General features: G+C 60.6%; 9 protein-coding genes across 9 annotated transcripts; 6 read left to right on the forward strand and 3 right to left on the reverse strand.

Moving 5' to 3' along the window:
• Positions 1-178: 178 nt before the first annotated feature.
• GGTG_04029 (GPI-anchored wall transfer protein 1) lies at positions 179-1,812 on the forward strand (the record flags this gene model as incomplete). Its single annotated transcript, XM_009221818.1, has 2 exons — positions 179-289; positions 376-1,812. The coding sequence occupies 2 exons, from the start codon at positions 179-181 to the stop codon at positions 1,810-1,812; spliced, it is 1,548 nt and encodes a 515-aa protein (XP_009220082.1).
• A 2,749-nt stretch (positions 1,813-4,561) lies between these two features.
• Positions 4,562-5,152, reverse strand: GGTG_04030 (hypothetical protein; the record flags this gene model as incomplete). The annotated part of the gene is made up of 2 exons (XM_009221819.1): positions 4,562-4,798; positions 5,018-5,152. 2 exons carry the CDS (start codon positions 5,150-5,152, stop codon positions 4,562-4,564), a joined length of 372 nt encoding a protein of 123 aa, XP_009220083.1.
• A 1,003-nt stretch (positions 5,153-6,155) lies between these two features.
• Positions 6,156-6,422, reverse strand: GGTG_04031 (hypothetical protein; the record flags this gene model as incomplete). Its single annotated transcript, XM_009221820.1, has 1 exon — positions 6,156-6,422. The coding sequence occupies one exon, from the start codon at positions 6,420-6,422 to the stop codon at positions 6,156-6,158; it is 267 nt and encodes an 88-aa protein (XP_009220084.1).
• On the forward strand, positions 6,407-11,324 carry GGTG_04032 (CAMK/CAMKL/KIN4 protein kinase). Its single transcript, XM_009221821.1, has 3 exons — positions 6,407-7,898; positions 7,971-8,564; positions 8,636-11,324. Exons 1-3 carry the CDS (start codon positions 6,888-6,890, stop codon positions 10,718-10,720), a joined length of 3,690 nt encoding a protein of 1,229 aa, XP_009220085.1. The 5' UTR covers positions 6,407-6,887; the 3' UTR covers positions 10,721-11,324.
• Positions 11,325-12,088: 764 nt separating this feature from the next.
• Positions 12,089-14,719, forward strand: GGTG_04033 (hypothetical protein). Its single transcript, XM_009221822.1, has 6 exons — positions 12,089-12,283; positions 12,368-12,470; positions 12,585-13,092; positions 13,194-13,210; positions 13,282-13,402; positions 13,490-14,719. Exons 1-6 carry the CDS (start codon positions 12,168-12,170, stop codon positions 14,482-14,484), a joined length of 1,860 nt encoding a protein of 619 aa, XP_009220086.1. The 5' UTR covers positions 12,089-12,167; the 3' UTR covers positions 14,485-14,719.
• Positions 14,720-14,886: 167 nt separating this feature from the next.
• On the forward strand, positions 14,887-16,962 carry GGTG_04034 (pescadillo; the record flags this gene model as incomplete). Its single annotated transcript, XM_009221823.1, has 1 exon — positions 14,887-16,962. One exon carries the CDS (start codon positions 14,887-14,889, stop codon positions 16,960-16,962), a length of 2,076 nt encoding a protein of 691 aa, XP_009220087.1.
• Positions 16,963-17,571: 609 nt separating this feature from the next.
• GGTG_04035 (hypothetical protein) lies at positions 17,572-18,276 on the forward strand (the record flags this gene model as incomplete). Its single annotated transcript, XM_009221824.1, has 1 exon — positions 17,572-18,276. One exon carries the CDS (start codon positions 17,572-17,574, stop codon positions 18,274-18,276), a length of 705 nt encoding a protein of 234 aa, XP_009220088.1.
• A 196-nt stretch (positions 18,277-18,472) lies between these two features.
• GGTG_04036 (hypothetical protein) lies at positions 18,473-19,772 on the forward strand (the record flags this gene model as incomplete). Its single annotated transcript, XM_009221825.1, has 2 exons — positions 18,473-18,647; positions 18,696-19,772. 2 exons carry the CDS (start codon positions 18,473-18,475, stop codon positions 19,529-19,531), a joined length of 1,011 nt encoding a protein of 336 aa, XP_009220089.1. The 3' UTR covers positions 19,532-19,772.
• A 151-nt stretch (positions 19,773-19,923) lies between these two features.
• On the reverse strand, positions 19,924-23,099 carry GGTG_04037 (synaptojanin-1). The gene is made up of 3 exons (XM_009221826.1): positions 22,417-23,099; positions 20,619-22,348; positions 19,924-20,538 (listed from the first exon to the last, which is right to left on the reverse strand). The coding sequence occupies exons 1-3, from the start codon at positions 22,622-22,624 to the stop codon at positions 20,368-20,370; spliced, it is 2,109 nt and encodes a 702-aa protein (XP_009220090.1). The 5' UTR covers positions 22,625-23,099; the 3' UTR covers positions 19,924-20,367.
• Between the last annotated feature and the right edge of the window lie 232 nt (positions 23,100-23,331).

Genomic DNA, 23,331 nt, shown 5'->3' on the forward strand with positions numbered 1-23,331 from the left:
GTCAAAGCGGCGGATCGCCATGGACCACAGCAGTGTCTCAATTTCCGCCACCCCTAGTTTCTGCCACAAGCACAAGCTCTGTCGCAATTGAGCAGTCTGATATCACAAACATAAAACCAGCCCAACAACCTAACCTGACCAAACGAGAACCCAAGGCAGCGGCGGCCCTCAGAACACCATGTCCAACTCGAGCTCGTCCGCGAGCTACAAGCACCAGAAGGAGGCATTCGTCTCGGGTCACAGCGGCGGGTCTGTCGCCGAGATTTGCTCCGTGATAGGTGTTGCGCCAGTACGTGGGTTGGTTATCTTGTCGAAACCGCCTTGCCCCTTTTACACAAGTCACATCTCACACGCCGCGTTGATATACTCCCACAGGTCGCCATCACCCTCTGGTCCGTCTTGCAGGCGCGCCAGTCCTTCTTCCAGCCCTACACCCCTCTCGCCTTCGCCGTCGACTTTCTTCTCAACGTGTGCGCCGTGCTTCTGGCCACCACGCTCTACTCCGACACCTCGCTCCTCCTGAGCCTGCTGCTGGCCGCCCCGGCCCTTGTCATCTTTGCGCTCCCGCCTAGCCCTTCCTCCTCTCCCTCCTCGTCCTTCTCCTCCCGCCCCCGGAAGAGGCCCAAGGTGCCGCCCAATGCCGAGTCCAGAAAGGCCGCGGCCCAAGGGGGCGCCGACGCGCTGCCCTTCAAGGCCTTCCTGACCAACTACCGCGGCAGCATGATGGTGGCCACCTGCCTGGCCATCCTGGCCGTCGACTTCCGCCTCTTCCCCAGGCGCTTCGCAAAGGTCGAGACCTGGGGCACCTCGCTGATGGATATGGGCGTGGGCTCCTTTGTCTACTCGGGCGGTCTCGTCGCCGCCCGCCCCGTGCTCAAGGAGCAGCTCGCCGGCGGCGGCCGCGGCGGCAGCCGCACCACTACCACCACCCCGCTCGCCCAGCGCATGCTCTGGTCCGTGCGCCACTCGCTGCCACTCTTCGCCCTCGGCGTCGTGCGCCTGCTCAGCGTCAAGGGCCTGGACTACGCCGAGCACGTGACCGAGTACGGCGTGCACTGGAACTTCTTCTTTACCCTCGGCCTGCTGCCGCCCTCGGTGGCCGCCGCCCAGTCGGCCCTGCGCCTGGTGCCGTCCTTTGCGGGGCTGGCGCTGCTGCTGGCCGTCGTCTACCAGGTGCTGCTGGAGAGCACGGATCTCAAGGCCTTCATCCTGGCCGCCCCGCGCACCGATCTCATCTCGATGAACCGCGAGGGAATCTTTAGCTTCCTCGGCTACCTGGCCATCTTCCTGGCCGGCATGGACGCCGGCATCAAGGTGCTCCCGCGCAGCCCCGGCCGCCGGCCCCTGCTGGTCAAGCTGGTCTCCAGCACGGTCTTCTGGTCCGCCTTGTACATGTTTGCCACGAGCTACAGCTGGGGCGCGTCCCTGTCGGTGTCGCGGCGCATGGCGAACCTGCCGTACGTGCTGTGGGTGGCGTGGTTCAACTCGGCCACCATCCTGGCCTTTTACCTGGCCGAGAGCCTCTTCTTCACCCCGCGCGCAGGCAGCACAGGTGCGGCGGCGGCGGCGGTGGACCCGAGGGTCGAGAAGGAGACTTACATGGCCGCCAGCAGCCGCGTGCTGCGGGCCATCAACCGCAACGGCCTCGCCGTCTTCCTCGTCGCGAACTTGCTGACGGGCCTGGTCAACATGACGGTGCCGACGCTGGATGTTGGGCCGGCGGCTACGATGGGGATACTGGTGGGCTATGCCGCCACGTTTACGGGGGTCGCGGTGGGCCTGGACATGTACAACATATCGATCAAGCTCTAGGCTTGCTTCTTGGGCATCGTACCCGAGTGGCAGCGTGTTTTCGCACGTATTTGCAAAAATGCACTGCAAATTCACATGGGGCAACTTACCAGCCACCCACTCATGCCCTTCCCAGATATGAACGATCAGAGCAGGAATGAGCAATGAGAAACATGGCTAAGGCGTCACGGAAAGCATTTCTTCACATGCAAGCTGCCGTCAAGTAGGAGTGTGCGACAGCGGGCAGCGTCTGAGACGGTGGCGTCAGTGGGATAGGGGCCGGCTACATGGAAGAACAACTGCGGAACGCAGGGAGTCGTCACACAACGCAATCCATACCAGATGCCTGTCTCAAAATGGGACCGGCCATATAGGTAGGCGTGCAGTGCGTGCGTGCGTGCGTGCTCCAAAGCAAGGCCCTCTGTCATGCATGGCGCCCCAGACAAGTCTATTTGGCGTTAGTGGTCTGTGACGACGACTCACATGTACACAGGAATTCCGGGGATGTGGCTCTCGGACAAGTCCGGCCGGGGGTTGTCGAGGACGCACAATCCAGGAGCAAAGAGGCGGTGACGAGGGGGCTCGACCACATGACCAGTGCCGGCCGGGGCCGCCAGGACGGAAAAATGGAGGGTGGATAAAACGAGGCGTGGAGATAAAAAATAAGTGAATAAAATAAAAATAAAACGAAGTCGAAGAAGAAAGGAAGCAGATTCGCGGGATGGAAGGGTGAGAGTGTCTGAAGCGACGGCTCGCTTCTGGCTCGTTGCTTCTTTTTCCCTCTTTCCTGGCTGTTTGCGAAACCGGGTATAATACAGCCTCTCCTTGGTAATATTACTCGAATCCCAACGCATGTCGTCGCCCTACGGCGTCCTCCGAAAGGCAATTTGTCCCTGATTTAAGGAGCGCAGGCCGGCAGGGCAGTTCAGTCAGCCAGCCAACCGCACAAGAGTCAACAAGCCTGGTTCCTCGACGCGTCAGGAAAGACGCACGCGCCCAGACTTTTGATCGACGGCTGCACAAAATCGCAATGCCCACCACGACGGGTCTTGTTCACCCTGGATCTACACAGAGCACACACAGCTTTTCTCTCCGGCGGATAGCATTCCGAGGGAGGCCACTCTGGAGACCAGGGTTGGGTGGGTGCAAGGATGAAGGATGACACCATGGCTCAATCAGAGGTTCAAGCTCCACCAAACAAGCGTAAACTTGAATTTCCCTTCGGGCTGCGCCCCGGATTGCCTCATCTCCGATATCAATGCTTTTGCGTTATGTGACCCCTCGTCATACAGCATAGCTGATGGGCTTGCGGAACTCCTTATAGGTAGGAACTATGATGACAAGATTGTGAGTGTGAGGGGTGGTGCGAAAGATATGTCCCAAAATGGCAGAAAGTAAACAAAAGGCTGAGGGAGGTATACTCAGTTTGCCCTATGGGTGGTGCGCCTGGCAAAAACACTGTGCATTCAAGGTTTCCATTCTAGCTCGTGACGGTGGGTGTATCCTAACTATCCTAACTCTTAGTGGCTGAAGGCGAAAAAAGCCACGAGCACTCTGGCTCGTCTTGGATTGCCGGGAGCGTGCGGCTAGCGGAACACGCCCGCCACCACATATTCCTCCCCCTCCCCCGCCGGCTAGCCTGTGTGATCTAGTGGTGCCCGTAGCTGCATGTCTTGGGATTGCCGATCGGACGTTGGGCTGGTTGGACGGAATTTGGAGGGGGGCGGCGGCTGGCATTGACGTGGCATCGTGGCAGATAAGCCCTCCCAACAGCCGCGAAATGATTTGTTTATGCGCCTCCCGGGCTGCAGCAAACAAAACATGAGCGGGGAGAGAGAAAGGGCAGGAGGGGACGAAAAAAAAAAAAGTCCGTATGCCTTGGACATGGGTTGGACCAAACACGGGGCGCGAAACGCACACCCACTCACTTTGCCCCAGCATTTACACCTGCATTTCCGGGCAACCGACAAATGTCCCTCAATTGATCCATCCATCACCGCGAGCCAAAGATGCGGGAGAAAAAGCGCGAGACCAAACAACGACCAGTCTCAGCCATGTCCTCTCACAGGGCTCCAGTATCAAAAAGGCGTGCCAAGCAAACGACCAGCCCAGTGGCCTACCGCCACTCGACCGTAGACTGGGCAAAAAAAAAAAAAAAAAAGAAAAAAAAACCCCTTGCGCCAGGTGTGCATTGCCTAGCGCGGCTGGGCTAGGCCTCGTTTTGGACGTTCTGCACAGGCGGCAGGGGTTTCCTTCTTAGCCGCAGTGCCTGCCCCGTTTGGACGTGTCGATCGGTGGGTTTCCTTGGCTATTTCTTTTTTGGGGAGGGCAGCCAGCCAGCCAACCAACTACCCACATCGTCCCCGTTGAGGATGGAGAGAGAGACAGACAGGCAAGGGGAAGGGATCTCGATGGTCGGAATCCAGAGGCGCAAGGCAAGGGGCACATAAAAATCATATCTAGCACATGGACGGGTTGCATCAAGTCACAAAGTGAAACCCACGAACGGCTGCCCCGCGAGGAAGCTGGAAATGACGATGGATTCGCAGCCCATCCATCCCACCGCTTTGGCAGAGTAGCATCGGCCCCATCGTCATCAATGCGATGCCGTGGCCGCTGACAGCTGTGGTCCACCCTGGGGGGTCCTGCCGACCAGGGATGGCGGCTGCACGGGATTTGACTGTGACAGGGCCGAACGCATCACTTTTGGGTTCGTGTTCTTGGGTTCGTGTTGTTGGGGAGTGTTTGCTCAAGACAAGACCGATGTACATCACATGGCCAGAAATATTAAATATTGCGCAAACATTGACTGATAATTCCATCTGGAGGCGTAGACTCTATATGGGCATATGTAGAATGCATGTGTACAAGGGGTATGTAAAACGGACATGTAAAAATGGACACGCCTGCGCCAGTCGGGTCTGCCGGCCGCGTTTTCTTTTCTTACAGCGAGACAGCATTGATAAGTGACGACCCAACCCATATTCAATCGCAGCACCGCAGACGCCTGTATGTGCCAATGGCCGCCAGCAGTCAACCAGGCCGCTGGCAGCAGGGAGATTGCTGGCTTCATCAACCAGCCAGGCCCCCCTCATCGGCAACGGGATGCTGTGGAGGCATCATGCAGAACCAACGCAGGCGCCTCCAAGTGCGTGCATGTCGCATGCCTATGCCCACACCTAGCACTTTACCGTGTGCTGCACCGGCCTTCCCAGGTGGTAGGTACAGTGTCCGTGGGTGTAGGACCACCAAGGAGAATTTGTTGCAGGCAGAATGGGTCGAACGGCTGGCCGCGAGGCGTTCTGGACGTTGTCGGCTTGTCCGCGCACGCGTCCGCGCCGCTCCTTGTCACACCGAGCATGGTGGCGCTGAGCATATGCTGGACATATCAATTATCATCATGCCCGACCCTCTCGTGCTCATTCTCATGCCATCAACCGCCCGGGCCGCGGCTTCGGGGGGTTTCGAGGGCTCCCCCCTCCCCTGCTGGACCTCGCTCGCTGGAGGGGAGGGTCGGCCGGCGGGGAATATGAGGTGGTAATCTCCAGGACCCGTTTTATGCCTGCATTTCCGACCTGTTTGCTCTTGGATACCTGGAACATGCAGGGCAGGTCATAGCAAACTCGCGTACCTTCTTGGCGCAGGCGCCTTGCCCCATCGCCCGCCCAGCATGCCATCCCGCGCTCGCTGGAGGGCGGGTGACCCTGGAAGGGGGGGGGGTTTACCTGTGCAGGGAGGGCACCGGGCGGCTGGTAGTGGCAGGGACGCGACGAGACCGACCAGGCGGGTGACAGACACGATCCAGGGCTGGCAGGATGGAGAGTCAATGCCGCCAGAAGCTGACATCAATTTCCATCCATTGACGCTCCACGTCTTTCGCTGCGGGCACTTCAGAGCCGAAGGCCTAAGTACTACGTACGGTGTGGCCGCCCCACAAAAGTCAGATTGGGAGCGGGGTTCTTGCCCTCCCGAATGGAGACTTTCGCTTTCGAGGGGCGTTTCTGGCGAGGGCGGCTGAAGCTCCTCTCAAGCTCCTCTCAAGCAGCCAACGAGTTTGGGGGCAGGCGCAAAAGAGCTGCTCGGCCAGTGGCTCAGGGAAAAGCCTAGTCGACAACACAGGGTACGCTTGGCGATGGGAGAATCTAAGCAGGTAGCTCGTTCATAAGGACCAGGTACATATCTGATCTTAGCTGGCGCTTGCCCAGTTCGCTGGTCTGTTCGGACCATCAGATGTATTTGCCCGAGCTGGGCGCCCTGCTGTAGTCTATGGTTCGTAGCCTGCGTGCCGTGGTATTCTGGTAGTGGTGCCGCACGCAGTCCCGAAAGGGCCAACAAGAGCTCGATTGTGGTTCGTCGGTTGCAATTCAAGTGTGTTTATTGTTGACACCACCTCCAGGCTCAGGCTCGGCAGCGGCCGCGGCGCCCTGGGCCCTGGGCCCTGGCAGGCCATCCCAGAAGCCCCAAGCGCGCCGCACCTGGCCTGGCCACCACAACTCCTGCGCCAACCACTGAGCCGACGACCCTGTCACGTTACCGCGCAGGGGTGCTCTGTCTTGGGGGCACTGGGGGTTCTCGTCTAGGAGCAGCGCAGGACAGCGGCACCATAGCGGAGTCGCGTCTCGCATCAACATCGGCGAACGGACCAGCACGAGAAAAAAAGAAAGGGGACGGCATATCTTGTTGCTTGCTCCTGCACACACACCACCACCCCCATCCCCGATCAATCTGCCACCCATCATGTCCACACAATGACAGCCCGGCCGATTCATTGGTGACTCTGGCGACGTCTCGCTCCCCCCAAACCAGCCGCCGTCCCGGTTTCATCGCCTCGGGCTGCCGTCTAGTGCCAATTTTGATCGCTGCTTGGGCTTTGCTCTGCTCTGCTCGCTCTGTGCTCTGTCTGCTCGTGCCGTGCGCCTGTCAGCGAGAAGGCCTGGCCTGTTCGTCAACACGCAAGCCACCGCGGCAGGAGCTCCTGTCCAGAGGCCTCGAGCCCCCTCTCGTGCCAGCCCGACGACGCAACCACCCTGAAAAAACAAAAAAAGAAGAAAGAAAAAATAATAAAAGCCAAACTTTCGTGTCCCCGAGGCTGGACAATGTCTTCGGCTGCAATCCACGCCGCACCGCAAGCATTAGCTCCCGCCCTCAACACACCGCCTCTGGTCACGGCATCGTCCTCGGGCCGTCACGCCTACGCCTCGTCGGCACACTCGTCGCCCACACGCGAAGGTTATCATGCGAACCCGCAGCACTCGAATTCTCCATCGCAGCGACAATCTCGACGTACCACCGCCGCCGCCGACCCTTCCGCAAGCTCCCACCAGAACAGCGCGTCGCCCGTCTCACAGTCCAATTCCCCAATGAGCTCGCGCGCCGCCATTTCGTCCCCGGTGGCAGTCGCCACTGGGACCCCCGAATACCAGACCGCCGCCGCCGCCGAGCGACGCAGGCACCACGCCCCGTCCAACGTGCCGCCGCGAACGTCGTCCTCCCACCAGCCCTCGGCCAGCGGCCAGTCGTCGAGGAGATCTGCCGCGGCCAACGAACGCGCCCACAACTCGCCGAGGCGCGCCCCCGACAACCGATCCTCCAGTGCTGACCAGCTGCAATCGCCACACGGCGAGCAGTCCCCGGCCAGCTCGCGTCGGAAGGAGCGCCAGCACTACGTGCCGGCTCCTCCCAACGACGCCCGGCGTGGCGGCAGCAGCTCCCGCGATCCCCGGGCATCTGCCCCGGCAACCACCATGCCCATCAGAACCCAGACGACAGCCTCCTCCTCGGCCGCCTCGTCGTCCAGGGGCCCCTCTAGGGAGGCCAGCGAGATTCTTCACAGCATGATAATATCGCCACCCGAGGTCGATATAGATCGCGAGAAGGAGCGACTGGCCCAGGCCCAGCCGCACCCGCTAGCCTCGGCTCATGGCGTCGACGACGCTGCCACGCCTCCCGTTGTCTCCCCTGCTGAGGCGCGTGGTACTCGGAGTCGACACGATCACTCCAAACGCGAAAAGCAGACGAAGTTCGGAGACTACATCCTCGGCAACACCATCGGCGAGGGCGAGTTTGGCAAGGTCAAGCTTGGGTGGAAACAGGAAGGAGGAGTCCAGGTAGGCAGCACCAACCTGGCATCCCCAATCCCGACTGCGCTCCACGTTTGCTAACAGACAATTGCCTCACAGGTCGCCATCAAGCTCATTAAGAAGGATGCTCTTGGTAGCAACCCGAGCCGCATGAACAAGATCATGCGCGAGGTTCAGATCCTCAAGCAGCTCACCCACCCCAACATCGTCAGACTTCACAGGATGGAGGAGTCAGAGAGGCACTATGGCATCATCTTGGAGTATGCATCTGGTGGCGAGCTCTTCGATTATATCCTTAACAACCGATATCTCAAGGACAACGCCGCCCGCCGCCTGTTCGCCCAGCTCGTATCCGGTGTTGGATATCTGCACAAGAAGGGAATTGTGCACCGAGATCTGAAGCTGGAAAACCTCCTGCTCGACCGCAACCGAAACATCATCATCACCGACTTTGGTTTTGCCAACATGTTCGACCCAGTCGAGGAGCTGACCGAGGACGAGGAGGCCGGCTTGTCGGACAAGGAGTTCGTCAAGAGGATGGGGCTTGACAAGATCGGGTCCAACAACTCTAGGAAAGGCGACCTCATGCTTACAAGCTGCGGAAGCCCATGTTACGCTGCTCCTGAGCTGGTCGTCAGCGACTCGCTGTACACTGGTCGCAAGGTCGATGTCTGGAGTTGTGGCGTCATTCTTGTGAGCAGTCCTCCCTTCCCCACAAAGTACAAACTGGCTCGAGGGCTTGTGACACTAACCCCGCGTGACAGTACGCCATGCTTGCCGGATATCTGCCGTTCGACGACGACCCAGCGAATCCCGAGGGTGACAATATCAATCTGCTGTACAAGTACATTGTCAACACACCCCTTACCTTCCCCGAATACGTCACCCCCCACGCCAAGGACCTCCTACGCCGCATCCTCGTGCCGAACCCGCGACGCCGAGCAGATCTCTTCGAAGTGGCCCGGCACAGCTGGCTGAGCGAGTACGCTCACGCGGTCGAATTCATCACCAGCAGCACCACCACTCACACCGACATCCAGAACACAACCGTTCCCGCCGAAGACGTGGAAGAAAACGGCGGTATCGTGCGGAGCGCTTCTGTGCGCGAATCGTCCAGGAAGACCCCCGTCTCCACCGCGGTTGGAGGGTTGGCCACCAAGCAAGGCGGCATTGACCAGGATGTGGAACACGCGCGCCAGCAAAAGGACAACAAGCGTAGAACCGTGCAGGTCGAGTATGTCGCGCCGACCACACAGACACAGCGTGGCGAGCCGTCCAACGCACAGTCGACGCCCAAGACCAAGACGCGTGCCAGGTCGGGCAGCGAGGGCCCTGTCGAGGTTGTCTCAACATCCCCGAACGACAAGCCCCTTCCGAAGGACCCGCCGGTTACTCGAGACAGTTATGTGAGGATGTCATCCAAAGGAGACCCGCGGAAACCGCCGAGCAGCCACCGAAACCAGCCCATGACGACGAGGCCGCCCGTCTCTTCGCGCGTGGGACCCGAGGGAGCCTACATGACTGGAGCCGGTCCGGCAAGGCCCAACACGAGCGGATCGGTTGCCTCGAATGGGTCGCGGGTGCCGGGAGCCGGATCTCGATCATCGTATGGCCAACCACTGCCCCCAGCGGTCGCAGGTACTAACGCTCACGGAAGGATACAACAACCGGTCAGTAGTGGCAAGCCCTACGTCGCGTCCCCGCTGTCACCGGACGGACAGCATCTGGAATACGGGCGGCCGAGCGTCAGTGTGCCCTCCAAGTTCGCCAAGGTTTCAGGCTTCTCGGGCGACGGTGAGCATGCCGAAGGGTCTGGCGGCGGCGCCAAGTCGGGCCACCGGAGGTCAAACACTCTGGGCGAGATCACGGGCAAGATGTTTGGAAGGAGCGGGTCGCTGTTTGGAAACAAGAACCGCAAGAAGACGGAGCAGCAGCAGCAGCAGCCTCCGCCGTCGCAGCACTCTCACCAAGCCGAGCCCAAGGGCAACCGGAGATATCCCCCAGTCAGCATGATGTCCAACACGGTACCATCGACTCCCGGCCTCGAGTACGAGAGCCGCCAGTCGCTCGACTCGAGGCGATCGCGGCGCTCATTCTCGTTCGGGTTGGGCAAGAAACGGTCGGGCAGCGTCGCCGGCTCGCAAACGTCGCTGGACAAGCAGACCAAGCGCTTCTCCTTCATTCCCAACTCTATTTCGCTCAAGGCCATCGGCCTCGGCAAGGACGTGCCCCCTCCTGCGGATGAGTCGCAGAACGACCTCCCCATCCAGGAGCCGCCCATGGTGGGCCAGCATGGCCGATATGTCGACCAGCGCCTGGGTTCGTCGCACAATGTCAACGCCGTCGCCATTGACGACATGTACGCTCAACTGTCAGATCCTCAGCATGCCGCGGTCACCGCGGGCTCGGCCCTATCGCTCTCGGGCCCGACCTCGGCGCAACACCAGCGCTACCCCTCTGGACAATATGACGGGAGGCAACAAAAGCCGTCGGCGGTTCCCGGTTATCTTCAACGCCCGGGGGCTGGCTTCGATTCGGGCTCCGAGTCCTCGGTGAACGACCCGCGCGCCGGGCGCATGCCACCCGGCTCCTCGTCGTCCTTCCAGCAGCACCAACGGCCACAAGACCAATACAGCCTGAACTCGGAGCAGGCGGGATTCTCCCAGAGCGCATCCAACGTGCGTGGGGGCCGCGGCATGCTACAGAAGCCAAAGAGATTCGTGGACGCGTATGACACGGACGAGAACTCGACACGGGCGCACGACCACGGTGGCAGCAGCGGAGCTGCGCGACGGGTTATGGACTTTTTCAGGAGGCGGGGCAAGGCCCGTGGCGGCGACGAGAGGTAATTCGCCTCCCGAGATGTGGCTGTGTCTCCTTGCAAGCTTTAATACTATTATCCTTTTTCATACCTTCCTCTTAACCAACTCTCTGTGTCTCCTGTACTCTTCATGTGTCATCTCCGATATCTAGCTTGTCCTGGCCGGTTTGTTCTGCCACATCCCATCTTCCCTTTTTTTCCTCCACATTTGGCACGCTGCTTCTCGCAATCTTGTATGGGCCCAGATGTTCTGAGCCGCCTAGGCAGCTTTCTGACCCGCGGCCAGATGCTTTGGGTAACTCGAGGCTCTTTTTGATGCCATTCCCTCTCACAACCTTCCATACCATCCTCATAATCCCCTACACTTTTCCTTGGGGGGTTTGCCAGTTGAAAACAATCTCCCCCGAAAATGCCTGAACCATTTCCCATTTCTTTGCTTTTGTAATAGACGCATTCGGTGATTTTCAGAGGTGCGGTTTTGTGTTTTTTTTTTGAAGCCTTTTCTTTTCACTTTTTTTTGCCGCTGAGTTTTGGGGTCGGTGAATATTCTTTGTCGTTTCCAGAAAATAATCAAGCCTACCGAACCGTTGCGGACACTACGCCGGGATAAAATTCCCACAGGACGTTCCGTTCAGTCCGTTTATATGAGGTGAAAGCCGGATCCATAGGCTCTGTGTGATGCCAATCTCCGGTGGGCAAACATCATCAGCCTCGGTTTTTTTTTCGCGGTGTGTAAATGGGTACGTAGGCATCGACTAATGCGATCAGACCCCATAGCCAAAGCAAATGTGTCAGACCCAAATTGCCATTGCGCGAACAAGCGCGAGCAGACAGGAACTCACACGGATGGCGTTGGCGGACGAGCAGCGGCAGCGGGTACATCGACCCCTCCGCCGGAGCGTGCTCGAGGCCGTCGGGGGATTGTTTGGGTGAGACGCATTCTTGCGGCACTCGACCTTCAGCCCTGCCCCTCGGTGTCACATGCATACGTGCACGGCTGGGGCGCAGGCTTATCTGTGGCCCCCCTGGCTACCAAGTTGGCAGGACCGAGGTGCTTTGTTGCCAGGTAGGGGAGGTCAGAGGAAGAGGGGGGGTTTGGTTTGTGTGGTGATTGATGTTCACTTCTGTCAGGTAGGTATACGTGTACTTACTTGAACAGGTAGGTAGGGAGCTGCATAAGAACTGAGCAGGACATGGTCGAGGTGTTGGCAGCAGTCGCAGCAAGCTTGCTGCCCCTGTCATTATCATTGTGGCTCGGGGGCTAGCAATTGAAGCTCACTAAAGTGGAGACGAGACGTGCCTCGCAGCAATCAATAATTGACTGCAGCTGTCCGCCTTCGTGATTGGAGCTGGGGAACTAACTGGAGCCGTGTTCCTCTCACAGTCTGTCTATCTACCTGCCTACCTGTCTTTTGATATTTTCGCAAATTGATGTGATATCTGCACTTTGATCGCCCCCAAACCAACCCCCAAAGATGGCCTCTTTCAGCAACTACCCCGTGGCCCAGGAGTGTCCCCATACAGAATACAAACACGAGTCGGACAACAACCCCGTCCTGAGGGGCCTTCCTTTGGCCGTCGCGGCGACCATGTGCGCACCTCCGCCTCCCCCGTATTCTTAAGCCGCGACTGGCTTACTGCCTCTCTGGCGCCTTTTGCTGATTCCATGGTGCAGCGTCAACAACTCGCCCTACCTGCAGCGCTTCTTCTGGGCCAACGCCAAGTTTGGGACCATCAAGGACATTGCTAGCCTGAACGATGTGGACTACAGATTCCAGGTGAGTGAGATTGGGCTGTCCGTCCGACCCTGGTAGCTTTTTATTTTATTTTTATTTTTTTATTATCACAACCCAATATCAGGCGTATGCAAAAACTAAACACAAACCAAAAAGCCCACCGTCATCCCCCTTCCGGACGCCGGCGTCACGGCCGCGACGGCCGCGGAGCTGACGGCCTCGGAGGACCCGGCGCACCCGCGGCAGGCGGCCGACCTCGCCGGGCGCTTCCACTCTGCGGCCGACTACCACGCCGCCTACCGGGACGGCTCGGCGACGCCGGTGCAGGTGGCGCAGGCGCTGCTCCGGCTGATCCGCGGGGGCCCGGAGGGGCACGCCACGGCGTGGACGGCGTGCAAGGAGGACGGCGTGCTGGCGGACGCGCGGGCGTCGGCGGCGCGGTGGGCGGCGGGCGAGCCGCTGGGCCTGCTGGACGGGGTGCCGTTCGGCGCAAAGTGCGACACGGACGTGGCCGGCTTCGTCTCGACCTACGGCATGCGGCCCGACCCGGCCCGCTACGCCTTCTTCCGCAAGGTGGCCGACAAGACGCTGTGGCCCGTCCGGAAGCTGCAGGAGGCCGGGGCCGTGCTGGTCGGGCACATGAATATGCACGAGGTCGGCATGGGTGCGTATATATGCCTCGCGGTTGTGTTTTTTTTCTGATGGACTGGGCACGTCATCTGGTGGTAGGAGAGGCTGACTGACGGCACGCGGCACGCTACGCAGATACCACGGGATGTAATGTAAGATGTCTCTCGAGCTGGCGATGAGATGCCGGTAAAGTATCGCACTTGCTGACGCTCGAACCTCACAGCCCGCAATAGGGACTCCTGTCAACTGGTACAACAAGTCTTACTACCCCGGCGGCTCGTCATCCGGCGCTGGCTCTGCAGTTGGCGCGGGCGTCGTCCCAATCGCTGTCGGCACCGACGCAGGTGAGCAAACATTTGGCGCTTTTCATTTTTGCTTCCTTTCAACTAACAATGCCTTACCTGTTATTCGGGCACCACTCCCTAAACTAGGAGGCAGTATCCGTATCCCCTCATCCTACAATGGTGTCTATGGCCTAAAGGTCACCCACCACCGCACAGTCGCCATGAACTCGAGCGTCTGCGTAACTGGCCCCCTGGCCGCCACCGTGGCTGACCTGGCTCTCGCGTACCGCGTCATGGCCCAACCGAACCCAGAGTGCCCCGTCCAGGGCCAGTTCGCGCCGCCTCATCCCTCGTCTGCGGCAGCAGCGGCCGCTGCCGGGGGGCCGAGCAAGAAGGTCCTGGGAATCTGTCGCGAGTGGATCGCCGTCTCGGACCCCGTCGTCCGCGAGCACTTTGACGCGGCGGTCGAGCACCTGCGGACCAAGGCCGGGTACGAGGTGGTGGACATCAAGCTGCCGTACCTGCGCGAGGGCCAGCTCGCGCACGCGGCCACGTGCCTGGCCGAGGCGGCCGACTCGGCGCGCGCGCGGGTGCGGCCCGGCGAGGGCCACTGGACCGACCTGATCGGGCACGCGAACCGGGTGCTCCTGACGGCGGGCCAGCACGCCGGCGCGCTCGACTACCTCAAGTACGCGCAGATGCGCGAGGTCCTGATGCGCCACCTCGCCTTCCTTTTTGCCGAGCACCCGGGCCTGCTCGTCGTGACGCCCACGACGCCCAAGGCCGGCTGGAAGGCCGTGGCCGGGGACGAGGCCCGCGGCTTCAACGACGGCAACCGCAGCATCCTCAACATGACGTACATCTGGCTCGCCAACTCGTCGGGCTGCCCGTCCGCCTCGGCGCCCATGGGATACGCCGACCCGGAGCAGGGCGAGGGGAGAGTCCCGATCGGCATCATGGCCATGGGCCGCTGGGGCGCCGAGGAGCAGGTGCTCGACTGGGCCGGCGACGTCGAGGCGTACATCAACGGTGGGGGGTATGAGGGTGGCAGGGTCAAGCCGGCAGGCTGGGTCGATGTGCTCGAGGCGGCCAAGAGGGGCTTGGGCAAGGGGAAGGGTGGTGATGATGGGAACGAGGCCTGATGTGTATCTAGTAGCGATGGGGGTCGAGGTAAAAGACAGGACAAGGAGAGGAAAGGGGGCCGAATACAAGCCAAGGGTTAGGGTAGCTGTAAGACCTCTGCTGGCACCCTTGTCGGCCCATAGAAATTCTTTATCGATAGCGCTGCTCGGGGCGGTAAGACGCGATTTTGGCAGTAAAGTGAGAAAAAAAAGTTCGCGGCCCCACCAATCGATATCTTTTTTCCAATCCAGTCGCCGCCGCTGGGGTAATCGAGCTGTCGTCGCTGGTACATCCTCATTTTCTTGCGACAGCGCAAAACACGCAGCCTTGAAGTGCTGCCGCCGCCCCTTAACACCCTCTCTCCTTGAAGCACCGCCTGGACGAGGTCCAGACAGACACCCAGGCACACACACACATCCACAATGGGCCGACTAAAGAAAAAGGGCGAGGCGGGCGCGGCCAAAAACTACATCACGCGCACGCAGGCGGTGCGCAAGCTCCAGATCAGCCTCCCCGACTTCCGCAAACTCTGCATCTGGAAGGGCATCTACCCGCGCGAGCCCCGGAACCGCAGAAAGGCCAGCAAGTCGGCCACGGCCTCGACCACCTTCTACTATGCCAAGGACATCCAGTACCTGCTGCACGAGCCGCTGCTGGCCCGCTTCCGCGACCAGAAGGCGCTCGAGAAGAAGATCTCGCGCGCCCTCGGCCGCGGCGACGTCTCGGACGCCAAGCGCCTCGGGGGCAACGCCGCCCGCCCCGATAAGACGGGCCGCCCCGCCTACACGCTCGACCACGTCATCCGCGAGCGCTACCCGACCTTTGTCGACGCCCTCCGTGACCTGGACGACTGCCTGTCCATGCTCTTCCTCTTCGCCAACCTGCCCTCCACCTCGTCCGTGCCCGCAAAGATGATCGCCCGCTGCGAGAGGCTGTGCCTCGAGTTCCAGCACTACCTCATCGTCTCCCACAGCCTGCAAAAGTCCTTCCTCTCCATCAAGGGCATCTACTACCAGGCCAGCATCCAGGGCGAGGACGTCCTGTGGCTGGTGCCCTACAAGTTCAACCAACGCGTCTTGGGCGACATCGACTTTAGGATCATGGGCACCTTTGTCGAGTTCTACATGACCCTGCTCGGCTTCGTCAACTTTAGGTTGTACACCTCGCTCGGCCTCAAGTACCCACCGAAGTTCGACCCGACCAAGGACGACATGTCGGCCGAACTGGCCGCATTCACACTGGAGGGCGCCGGCCTGGCATCCAAGTCTGCACTGCCGGCAGCCGCCGCCGCCGCCGCCGCCGCCTCTGACGCCGCCCCCGACCCCAAGCTCCAGGCCAAGGTCAACAAGCTCGTCAAGGAGCTGAAGAATGGGGAGGACGACGGCGACAAGCCTAAGGCTATCACTGATGGCGAAGAAGAGGCCGAGAACGAGCAGTCGACCGAAATCGACAAATTCGAGCCGGCTGCCCCGGGCGGCGACGTCCTTCTTCAGCCGTCCTACAGCACTTCGGACCCGTCGGCCCTGTTTGCCAACTGCACCATCTTCCTCTCGCGCGAGACGCCGCGGCAGGCGCTCGAGTTCATCCTGCGCGCCTTTGGCTGCAAGCGCATCGGCTGGGACCAAGTTCTCGGCGACGGCGCCTTCACCACGAACGAGCTGGACCCGTCAATCACGCACCAGATTGTCGACCGGCCCATCGTGGAAGCGGCCCAGAGCGAGGGCTCCGAAGACCAGGAAATGGGCGAGGACAACCAGACTTCCCAAAAGGTTGGTCCGAACCGAAGGGTGCCGGGCAGGATATATGTCCAGCCTCAGTGGGTCTGGGACAGCATCAACGAGGAGGAGCTTAAGGAGCCAAATCAGTACGCCCCCGGCGCCCAGCTGCCGCCACATCTGAGCCCCTTTGTCAAGGCCCGTGCAGGCCAGTACGATCCCACCGTCCCACTCGAGGAGCAGCAGACCGAGGCCGAGGCGCTCCAGGACAGTGACGTCGAGGGCGAGGAAGAGGACGAGGAGGCCGACGAGGCGTCAGAGGTCGAGGATGACCTCGCGGTCAAGGCTATCGAAGATGGTGAGATGGCTGTCGCTGGCTCCTCAGACGAAGAAGACGAAGAGGAGGACGACGACGGCTTTGGTGGCTTCTCCGACGCCGAGGGAGCTGAGGAGGACGAAGAGGACGAGGAAGAGACGTCGGCGGCTTTGCAGCGCCAGCTGGAGCTGGAGGCCGAGTTCTCTGGAAAGTCGGTCAAGTCCAACGGCGCCAAAACGGCGGACCCCCAGGCCAAAGCCAAGCAGCAGGCGCGCAAGGCGCTCAGCCAGCGGGCCAAGGAGGAGGCCGAGGACCTGGAGCGGGCCAAGGGAATGATGAGCAAGAAGAAGCGGAAGCTCTACGAGCAGATGGTGTACAGCAACAACAAGAAGGACGCCGAGTCGGAGAAGCTTAGGCAGAAGAGGAGGCGAATCGAAAAGGAGAAGGCCAAACAGGCCAGGCCGTAGGCGGTAGGTAGCCAGGCGGCTTGGGATATGCGGCGTTCTGTGCTTGTTTTTTCTTTGCTCTATGACGGAAATAAAAATCATCTTGGAGAACAAGGCCATTGAATGGACTTTATCCAGTCCGAGGTCGGTTGGGTCGCTTGGGATGGATCATGGCTAAAGCCGGATTCGAGGGCTCACTTTGTTTGCACATATTCAGTGTTTGCCAGTGACGGTTGAAGTCGTTGACGGCGTGACCTGGCATCCGGACCAGCGTGGCTCCTCAGGTCTAACACGGCTACAGACGGTTAGTCACTCTATTCGGCCGGGACTCAATAAGGGCAGGACGGGTTCGCTGCTATTGTGACTCTGGCCCAATGGCACGGAATCACAGCGCATCAATAGCACAATAAGAAGACACAATACGACGATGCGGCGACACTCGGGCCTGACGGTCACGCCCAGGGCCCAGGTTAAAAACTCCGTCTGTAGTTTTCTCGTCCTTTTTCTTTTCTCATCGTCGCTCCTCATCTCGTACTCTCGCCAGCTTGCTAATATTCTCTAATGTACACTTGAATATCCAACTGCTGCTCCGCGAGCAACCAACACTCTCTCCCCGCACATCTCGCTGCCATGCCGAGGCCAAAAACACCTAGCCCATGGCGGCCACCTCGCATAAGTCATCTTCTGCCGCCTCTGCTCCTCCTGCTGGCCGGGTCGAGCCTCCCACTGGCACACGCAGCCCCCAGGCCGGCCGCGGGCCCCGTCGCGGGCGTCGTCGTCCCCGGCCACAACAACAACAGCAACAGCAACACCACCACCCCCGAGCCGTGCAGGCCGCGGCCTCACGTGGCGGACTCGGCAAGGGGGAAGATAGCCGTGGGGAGAGGAGGAGGAGGAGGGACGACCGCCGGCCCCCCCTGCGGCTTCTACGACGGCGACCCGGCCCGCCCGCTCGTCCCGCCCGGCGGCATGGGCTGCAGCGCCGACGAGGCCGCGCGCGTCTGGGGCTTCTGCCCGGCGGCGCGTGGCGCGGGGGGCTCGTTTGTGGATCCGGGGCCGCCGCCCCGTCGGGGCGGTGCGCGCTCCTTCGCTTCTTCAGCTCCCTGTAAGCTCACGACGACCTGCTACGACGCCTTCGCCTGCAAGGAAGGCTGCGGCGTGGCAGACGAGGGGGGTTCGGACGCCGTCGACGAGGCTGTCCATGGGGTCGATGAGGGGATAAAGGGCGATGATGATGGGGGTGAAGATGAAGATAAAAAAGGCCGAGGCGGAGGCGACGTGGCTCGCCACCTCGCCCGGCTTTCTGGCCGCTCGCTCGCAAAGGTGATGTGGTGAGTCATTCGTTTCTGTGTTTCCGTCCTGTGTTTTTGGTGACAAAGTGGGCGGCGTCGTCGTCGTCTGCTCGATGAAGGATGTGGAGAAGGAGATGATTATCAAAGCCGCTGACCAGATGGACCACCCACGCGTACTCGTGTGTTGCGATGGTATTATACAACACAGCCCGCAACACGACGCCTCAAAGTACTGCAACATGGCGGTTTGGATCCGCCGCGACGACGCCCGCTTCACTAGCTTGACGTGCGGCACCGCCGCCGGCTCCACCACGAGCATCTACGAGAGCCCCCGGACGACGGCAGTACTGACGACGACGACCGCCGCCGCCGCCGCCGGGGGTGGTAGTGGCCCGGGAGGCGGCGCGCCTAGCGGTATGTGGAGTTGGCCCAGTCCATCGTTCCCCTTGGCCTCGTCAGCAGGCAGGGTCGGCGGGGGGAGCACGTGGGGGTGGTCGAGCGTGATGACGACGACGCGCGGGCAGGCGGCCGTTACCAGTACTGGCAGTTCCGGCTCCCCTTCTCGGGTGCCTTCGATGACGACCGCAGGCCCCGTCGTTAGGGAAAGCTCCAGCGGCACGGATGTGGGTGCCACAAGCTCTGCGGCCGGCGGAAGCAGCGGCAGCAGCAGCAGCAGCAGCAGAAGCCGCAGCGGAAAGAGCACGAGCCGGAGCAGCGATCCCGGCGGCTCGACTGGTGAAGCCCTCCCGGGCCCTGCTCCTCCTACCGGCTTCGTTTCCAGCCCGCCCGTCGCTCCGACCATACAGACCCCCACGGCCCGACGCACCCGGTCCGCCCGTACCAGCGCGGCAACGCGCGTCTCGTCATCACCCCCTACTAACCCATCTATCGTCGAGCCACCAGCAGCAGCACCGACGTCGCCCACCACGTTACACTCGCACTCGCCGCCGCCCTCGCCAACAGAAGCATCATCCACCGGCACCACGTCAGCAACAACGGCGATGACGACGACGGCGACACCGCCCCTGGACAACAGCGACCCAGGCGCCCCCGCCGACCACGCAGGCGAACGGGGCAGGGTCGCGGGCGCCGTCGCGAGCGCGCTCGCGGGCGTCGTCCTCGCGGCGTCGGCGGCGCTCTTCGTGGCCTACCGCCGCACGCGCCACAGGTTCGGTACGGCCATGCAGTTCATCTACCGCTCCTTCAAGTCCAGCACCAGCAGCGGCGGCTTCGGCGGCGCCGGGGAGGGCGGCCGCGCGAGGCCGCGCGGGAAGCAGGGGCGGGGGGACGTGGGCTGAGGGACACAAAGCTGTGTCCGTCTGCTTTTCGTTTTCTTCTTCTTCCTCCTTCTTTCTTCATCCTTCCTTTTCTCCCCTGGTCCGTCCTCTCCATATTGCATAATACTTCCATGCACAGTGGCCTGTCCCCTTTTTCATACTTTTCGTGGTTCAAAGGATAAACCTGCTCCCTCCTTGCTCCATCTCTGACCTAGGCATACTCGATCATCCCTATCAACAGCTCAACGAATTGGTGCCATGGGTTTCGATCCGGTGAACTCACCGACGACGGCCTCGCCCGCAGCTCAACGGCCGGCAGCAAAAGACATTCTCTTCAGCGGTAGTTCTAGTCTTGTTTCGGCGTCAGAAGGGTAGGTGATAGACTGTGTCTCAGAAGTGGGTTACTCGTGGTGTCGGGAGAACAGGTAATGCTCAGCTTGTAATTTCTGCTTGTCTCAACGAGAATCACTGCCATGTAGGCTACTGGCAATGGCATATATAATGAAATGGAAAAGGGACACGTCTACGTGTATCTATTAGAAGAGTCCTAGAAAAAAAAAGGCCGCTCTTTCTATCCCTCAGTCGACAAATTCTTGGCCACACCCATGTCGAAATGCTTGTGTAAAAGTCACATATGACGGAAAGACACAGGGGAAGGAAATAAAGAGATTGTGACAAAAGAAATAAAGTCAAAGACAAGACATAAAAATACAAGCTTGCTGCGCGGTGTATTCCTTCTTATTATAGGCCACATCCCAATTCCAGAACACCCTCTCACACAGCCACTGGTTTTCTACAGCCGGGGAAGAAAACACGAGGGTGAAACCCGGCCAGGACAAATACCTCTTTGGCATATTTCACTCGGTGCGCTTCTTTCCTTCTTCGGCGCTGACGAACCTGGCCGCGCTGAGGCCACGCTCGTGCCGTGCAACAAAGGGGCCGATCACCTTGTCTTTCCTAACCTTGCTGATGGTCTGCTGATAGCCCTCGGTAGCCCAGGGGCGTGGGTTGAGCTTGGGCCAGTTGACCTATCGGCATCGGTGACCATGGTTAGGCGGCTGCGCAACGAGGATAGAGGGGTTAGGGGGCTGAGAAATTCGATACTCACATATAAGATGCCGTTGTTGACAATGAATACACCACACCACACCGCCATAGCAAAAAACAAAAAGGTAAAAAGCCGCAGGGGTAGCACAGCCGAGTTGGGCATGCGCGGCGTGAACAATGCCACCAGAACGAAGAAGATACTGAAGCCCAGAATGTAGGGGATAGCCTGCACCATGACCGGGCGGCGATCCACAAAGATCAGGCCGCCGGCCGCCGCCGGCTGGTACGCGCCCAGGAACAAGTCGAAGGCGTCCTGTCGCGGCCCGTCCAGGAAGTTGTTGCGGAAGTAGCGTGTGATGGCGATGTCGAGATCTCGCAGCGCGCCTGCCTTGGTGCGGATGCCCATGCGCGTCATGTCCGTCTTCATGGCGCCCGTGCCCGCGTAACTACGCGAGACCACATCGGCGTTGTCGGCCCAGAGGTTGCGGTAAAGATGCTCAAAGATGGCGTCTTCCTCCTTGAACGTGCGACCCACCTCCATCAGCCCAGCGTCGACGAAGATGCGGTCCAGGGTCCAGCGTGCCAGCATCGACTGCACGACATTGGTCCGGTCCAGACAGTCCATGCAGTTGGTGCGCACAACCGAGGTCTGGTACGTACGCACCTCGGGCCGCCCATCAACGGCCGAGGGTGAATCCGAGGCGCAGAAGTAGCCTTGCACCATGAGCGGCTCGCGTATCTGTTCGATGAGCTGCTGGGCGCGGTGCAGCTTGTTGCCCTTGGTCTCGGCGTGGAAATCAAAGTAGACGTAGTGCAGTCGGTCAAAAGAAGTTTGCACCTTGGACGCCTCGATGGTGTGGAATTTCTCGTCGGTGCGCTGGTCCGCCACGGTGCGCTCCTGGGGCGGCGACGATGCCAGCTTCTCGACAACCTGCTCGTACGCCTGCTTGGCCGCGCGTTCGCGGCCCTTCTGGTTCACCAGGTTGACCAGGTAGTTGTCGCCATAGAGCTGAATCTGCTCGCGGAAGTGCGCCGCGGCGGCCGGCAGCCCCGACTCGATGCTCTTGATCTGTAGCTTGGGTGTGTACTTGAGGCTGTTGATCTCGGCCCAGAAGGCCGGGATGCTGCCGCGGGTCTGGACGTAGGCGAAGAGTTGCGCCTCCTTCCCCTCGCCAGACCCGCCCAGCTTGCCACTCTGCATATCAGAGCTTCCCGCAAAGCCACCAAGGCTGCCGCCAGAGTCGTTCAGAACCAGGACCTGCTCCGTCTCGTTGTAGTTCGCCGCGTGCCCGTCCTGGTCCAGGCCGCGGTTGAGGTAGCGGGTGCCGGCGCGGTAGCGGGCGCGGCGTGTGATGAGCGCGAGGGTGACGGGGGTGCTCTTGAAGTGCGTCCTGTGAATCTCGAGCATTCCGAACATGACAGGGAGGATGAATGGGTCGGCAGCCTGCTGAGGGCCAGGGCTCGCGCGCGAGCCGGAATAGCGGAAGTTGATCAGGTCTGTCTGAACAAACCTGTTCCAGAAGAAGCGGTCGTCGGCCCGCATCCAAAGCGGCGTGTTATTGGAGTGCTGCGACTGGCGCTGGAAGCTGTTGGTGATGTCCAGGGAGTACGAGAAGTACAGCGGGCTTTCCTTGACGAAGGCCTTGAGCAGCACCAGAAATCTGTCCTCGTCCGAATCGCGGATCTGGCGCTCGCGCAGCGGGAGCAGGTCGGTGGAGATAACCCGGTAGACCATGTGGCCCTTGAGCCGCCCTACAGGCTGGGCCTTGGTGATGATGATGACATACTTGTCTGGGAGAGAACGACACGTCGTGTTAACAGATACAAGCTGGGCTGGAGCGAGGGCAGATTTGTCGTACCCAGTCTCAGGCTGATGATTCCCAGGATTCCGGCAATGCTAGAGACACGCTGCACCCGTTTACCGGACAAGGCATGGCCCTCAGTCAGGCGGATATCTCCCGTCGGCCGGTCGATGGCGAGGGCGGGGGCGTTGGGCGACGAGGGCGATGTGAAAGTATACGAATCGGCCGCCGCATGCACGTTGATGTCACGGTAGGGGACCGTCATGGTGGCGGCGCGGCTGGGCTGTTAGACGGACACTGGTGGCGCGCCGGGGATCAGGGGCTCCGGTGGCGGCAGGAGTAGGTGCTCTTAGGCAGGTAGGTAGGTGGTAGGGAGGGAGGCACTGATGCTGCTGGTGGGCGGGTTGATGGGACGGCGCGCAAGGCACGTCAGGTTGGTAGTCGGAGTATAGCGTTGGCGTTTTGGCTGTTCAGTCAGTCCATTGCCGTGCGCACATTCAGGATTGCTTTTCTGCTAGAGGCCAATCAGGTCAAGTGGTGTTGGCCGTGGGAGCTGGAGGCCAGGTTGCAGTGACGGTCCGCTTTACCGCCGCGCGAGGCTGTGCTGTGCTGTGCTCATAGGTGTGCTCATAGGTGTGCTCAGTTGCCAATTCAATGTGCTTCGTCACCAGGTTCGGGCTGTATTGCCCAGCTCCAGGCCTTGTTGGCCCACCCGACCCACCACTGCCTCCAGGTCCACCATCCAGGTCCATGCAAGCTTGTGATATCCCGTCCCCAAATTTGCATGGTGGCATCTCTGGCATGCAGGGCGCACGTCTGCCTGAGGGATCCGAGCTCCCACCGGCTCACGTGGAGCCTGTACTGCTGACATAACAGCGAGCTTGCACGCTTTGAGCTGCCTCGCGGCCGCACTGGCACACTGGGCTGGAGCCTGACGTGTGCAGTCCTTGTTCAGCCAGTCTGCTTCTTGTT

The sequence above is a fragment of the Gaeumannomyces tritici genome (assembly GCF_000145635.1).
Source record: "Gaeumannomyces tritici R3-111a-1 unplaced genomic scaffold supercont2.2, whole genome shotgun sequence".
NCBI classification, from domain to species: domain Eukaryota; kingdom Fungi; phylum Ascomycota; class Sordariomycetes; order Magnaporthales; family Magnaporthaceae; genus Gaeumannomyces; species Gaeumannomyces tritici.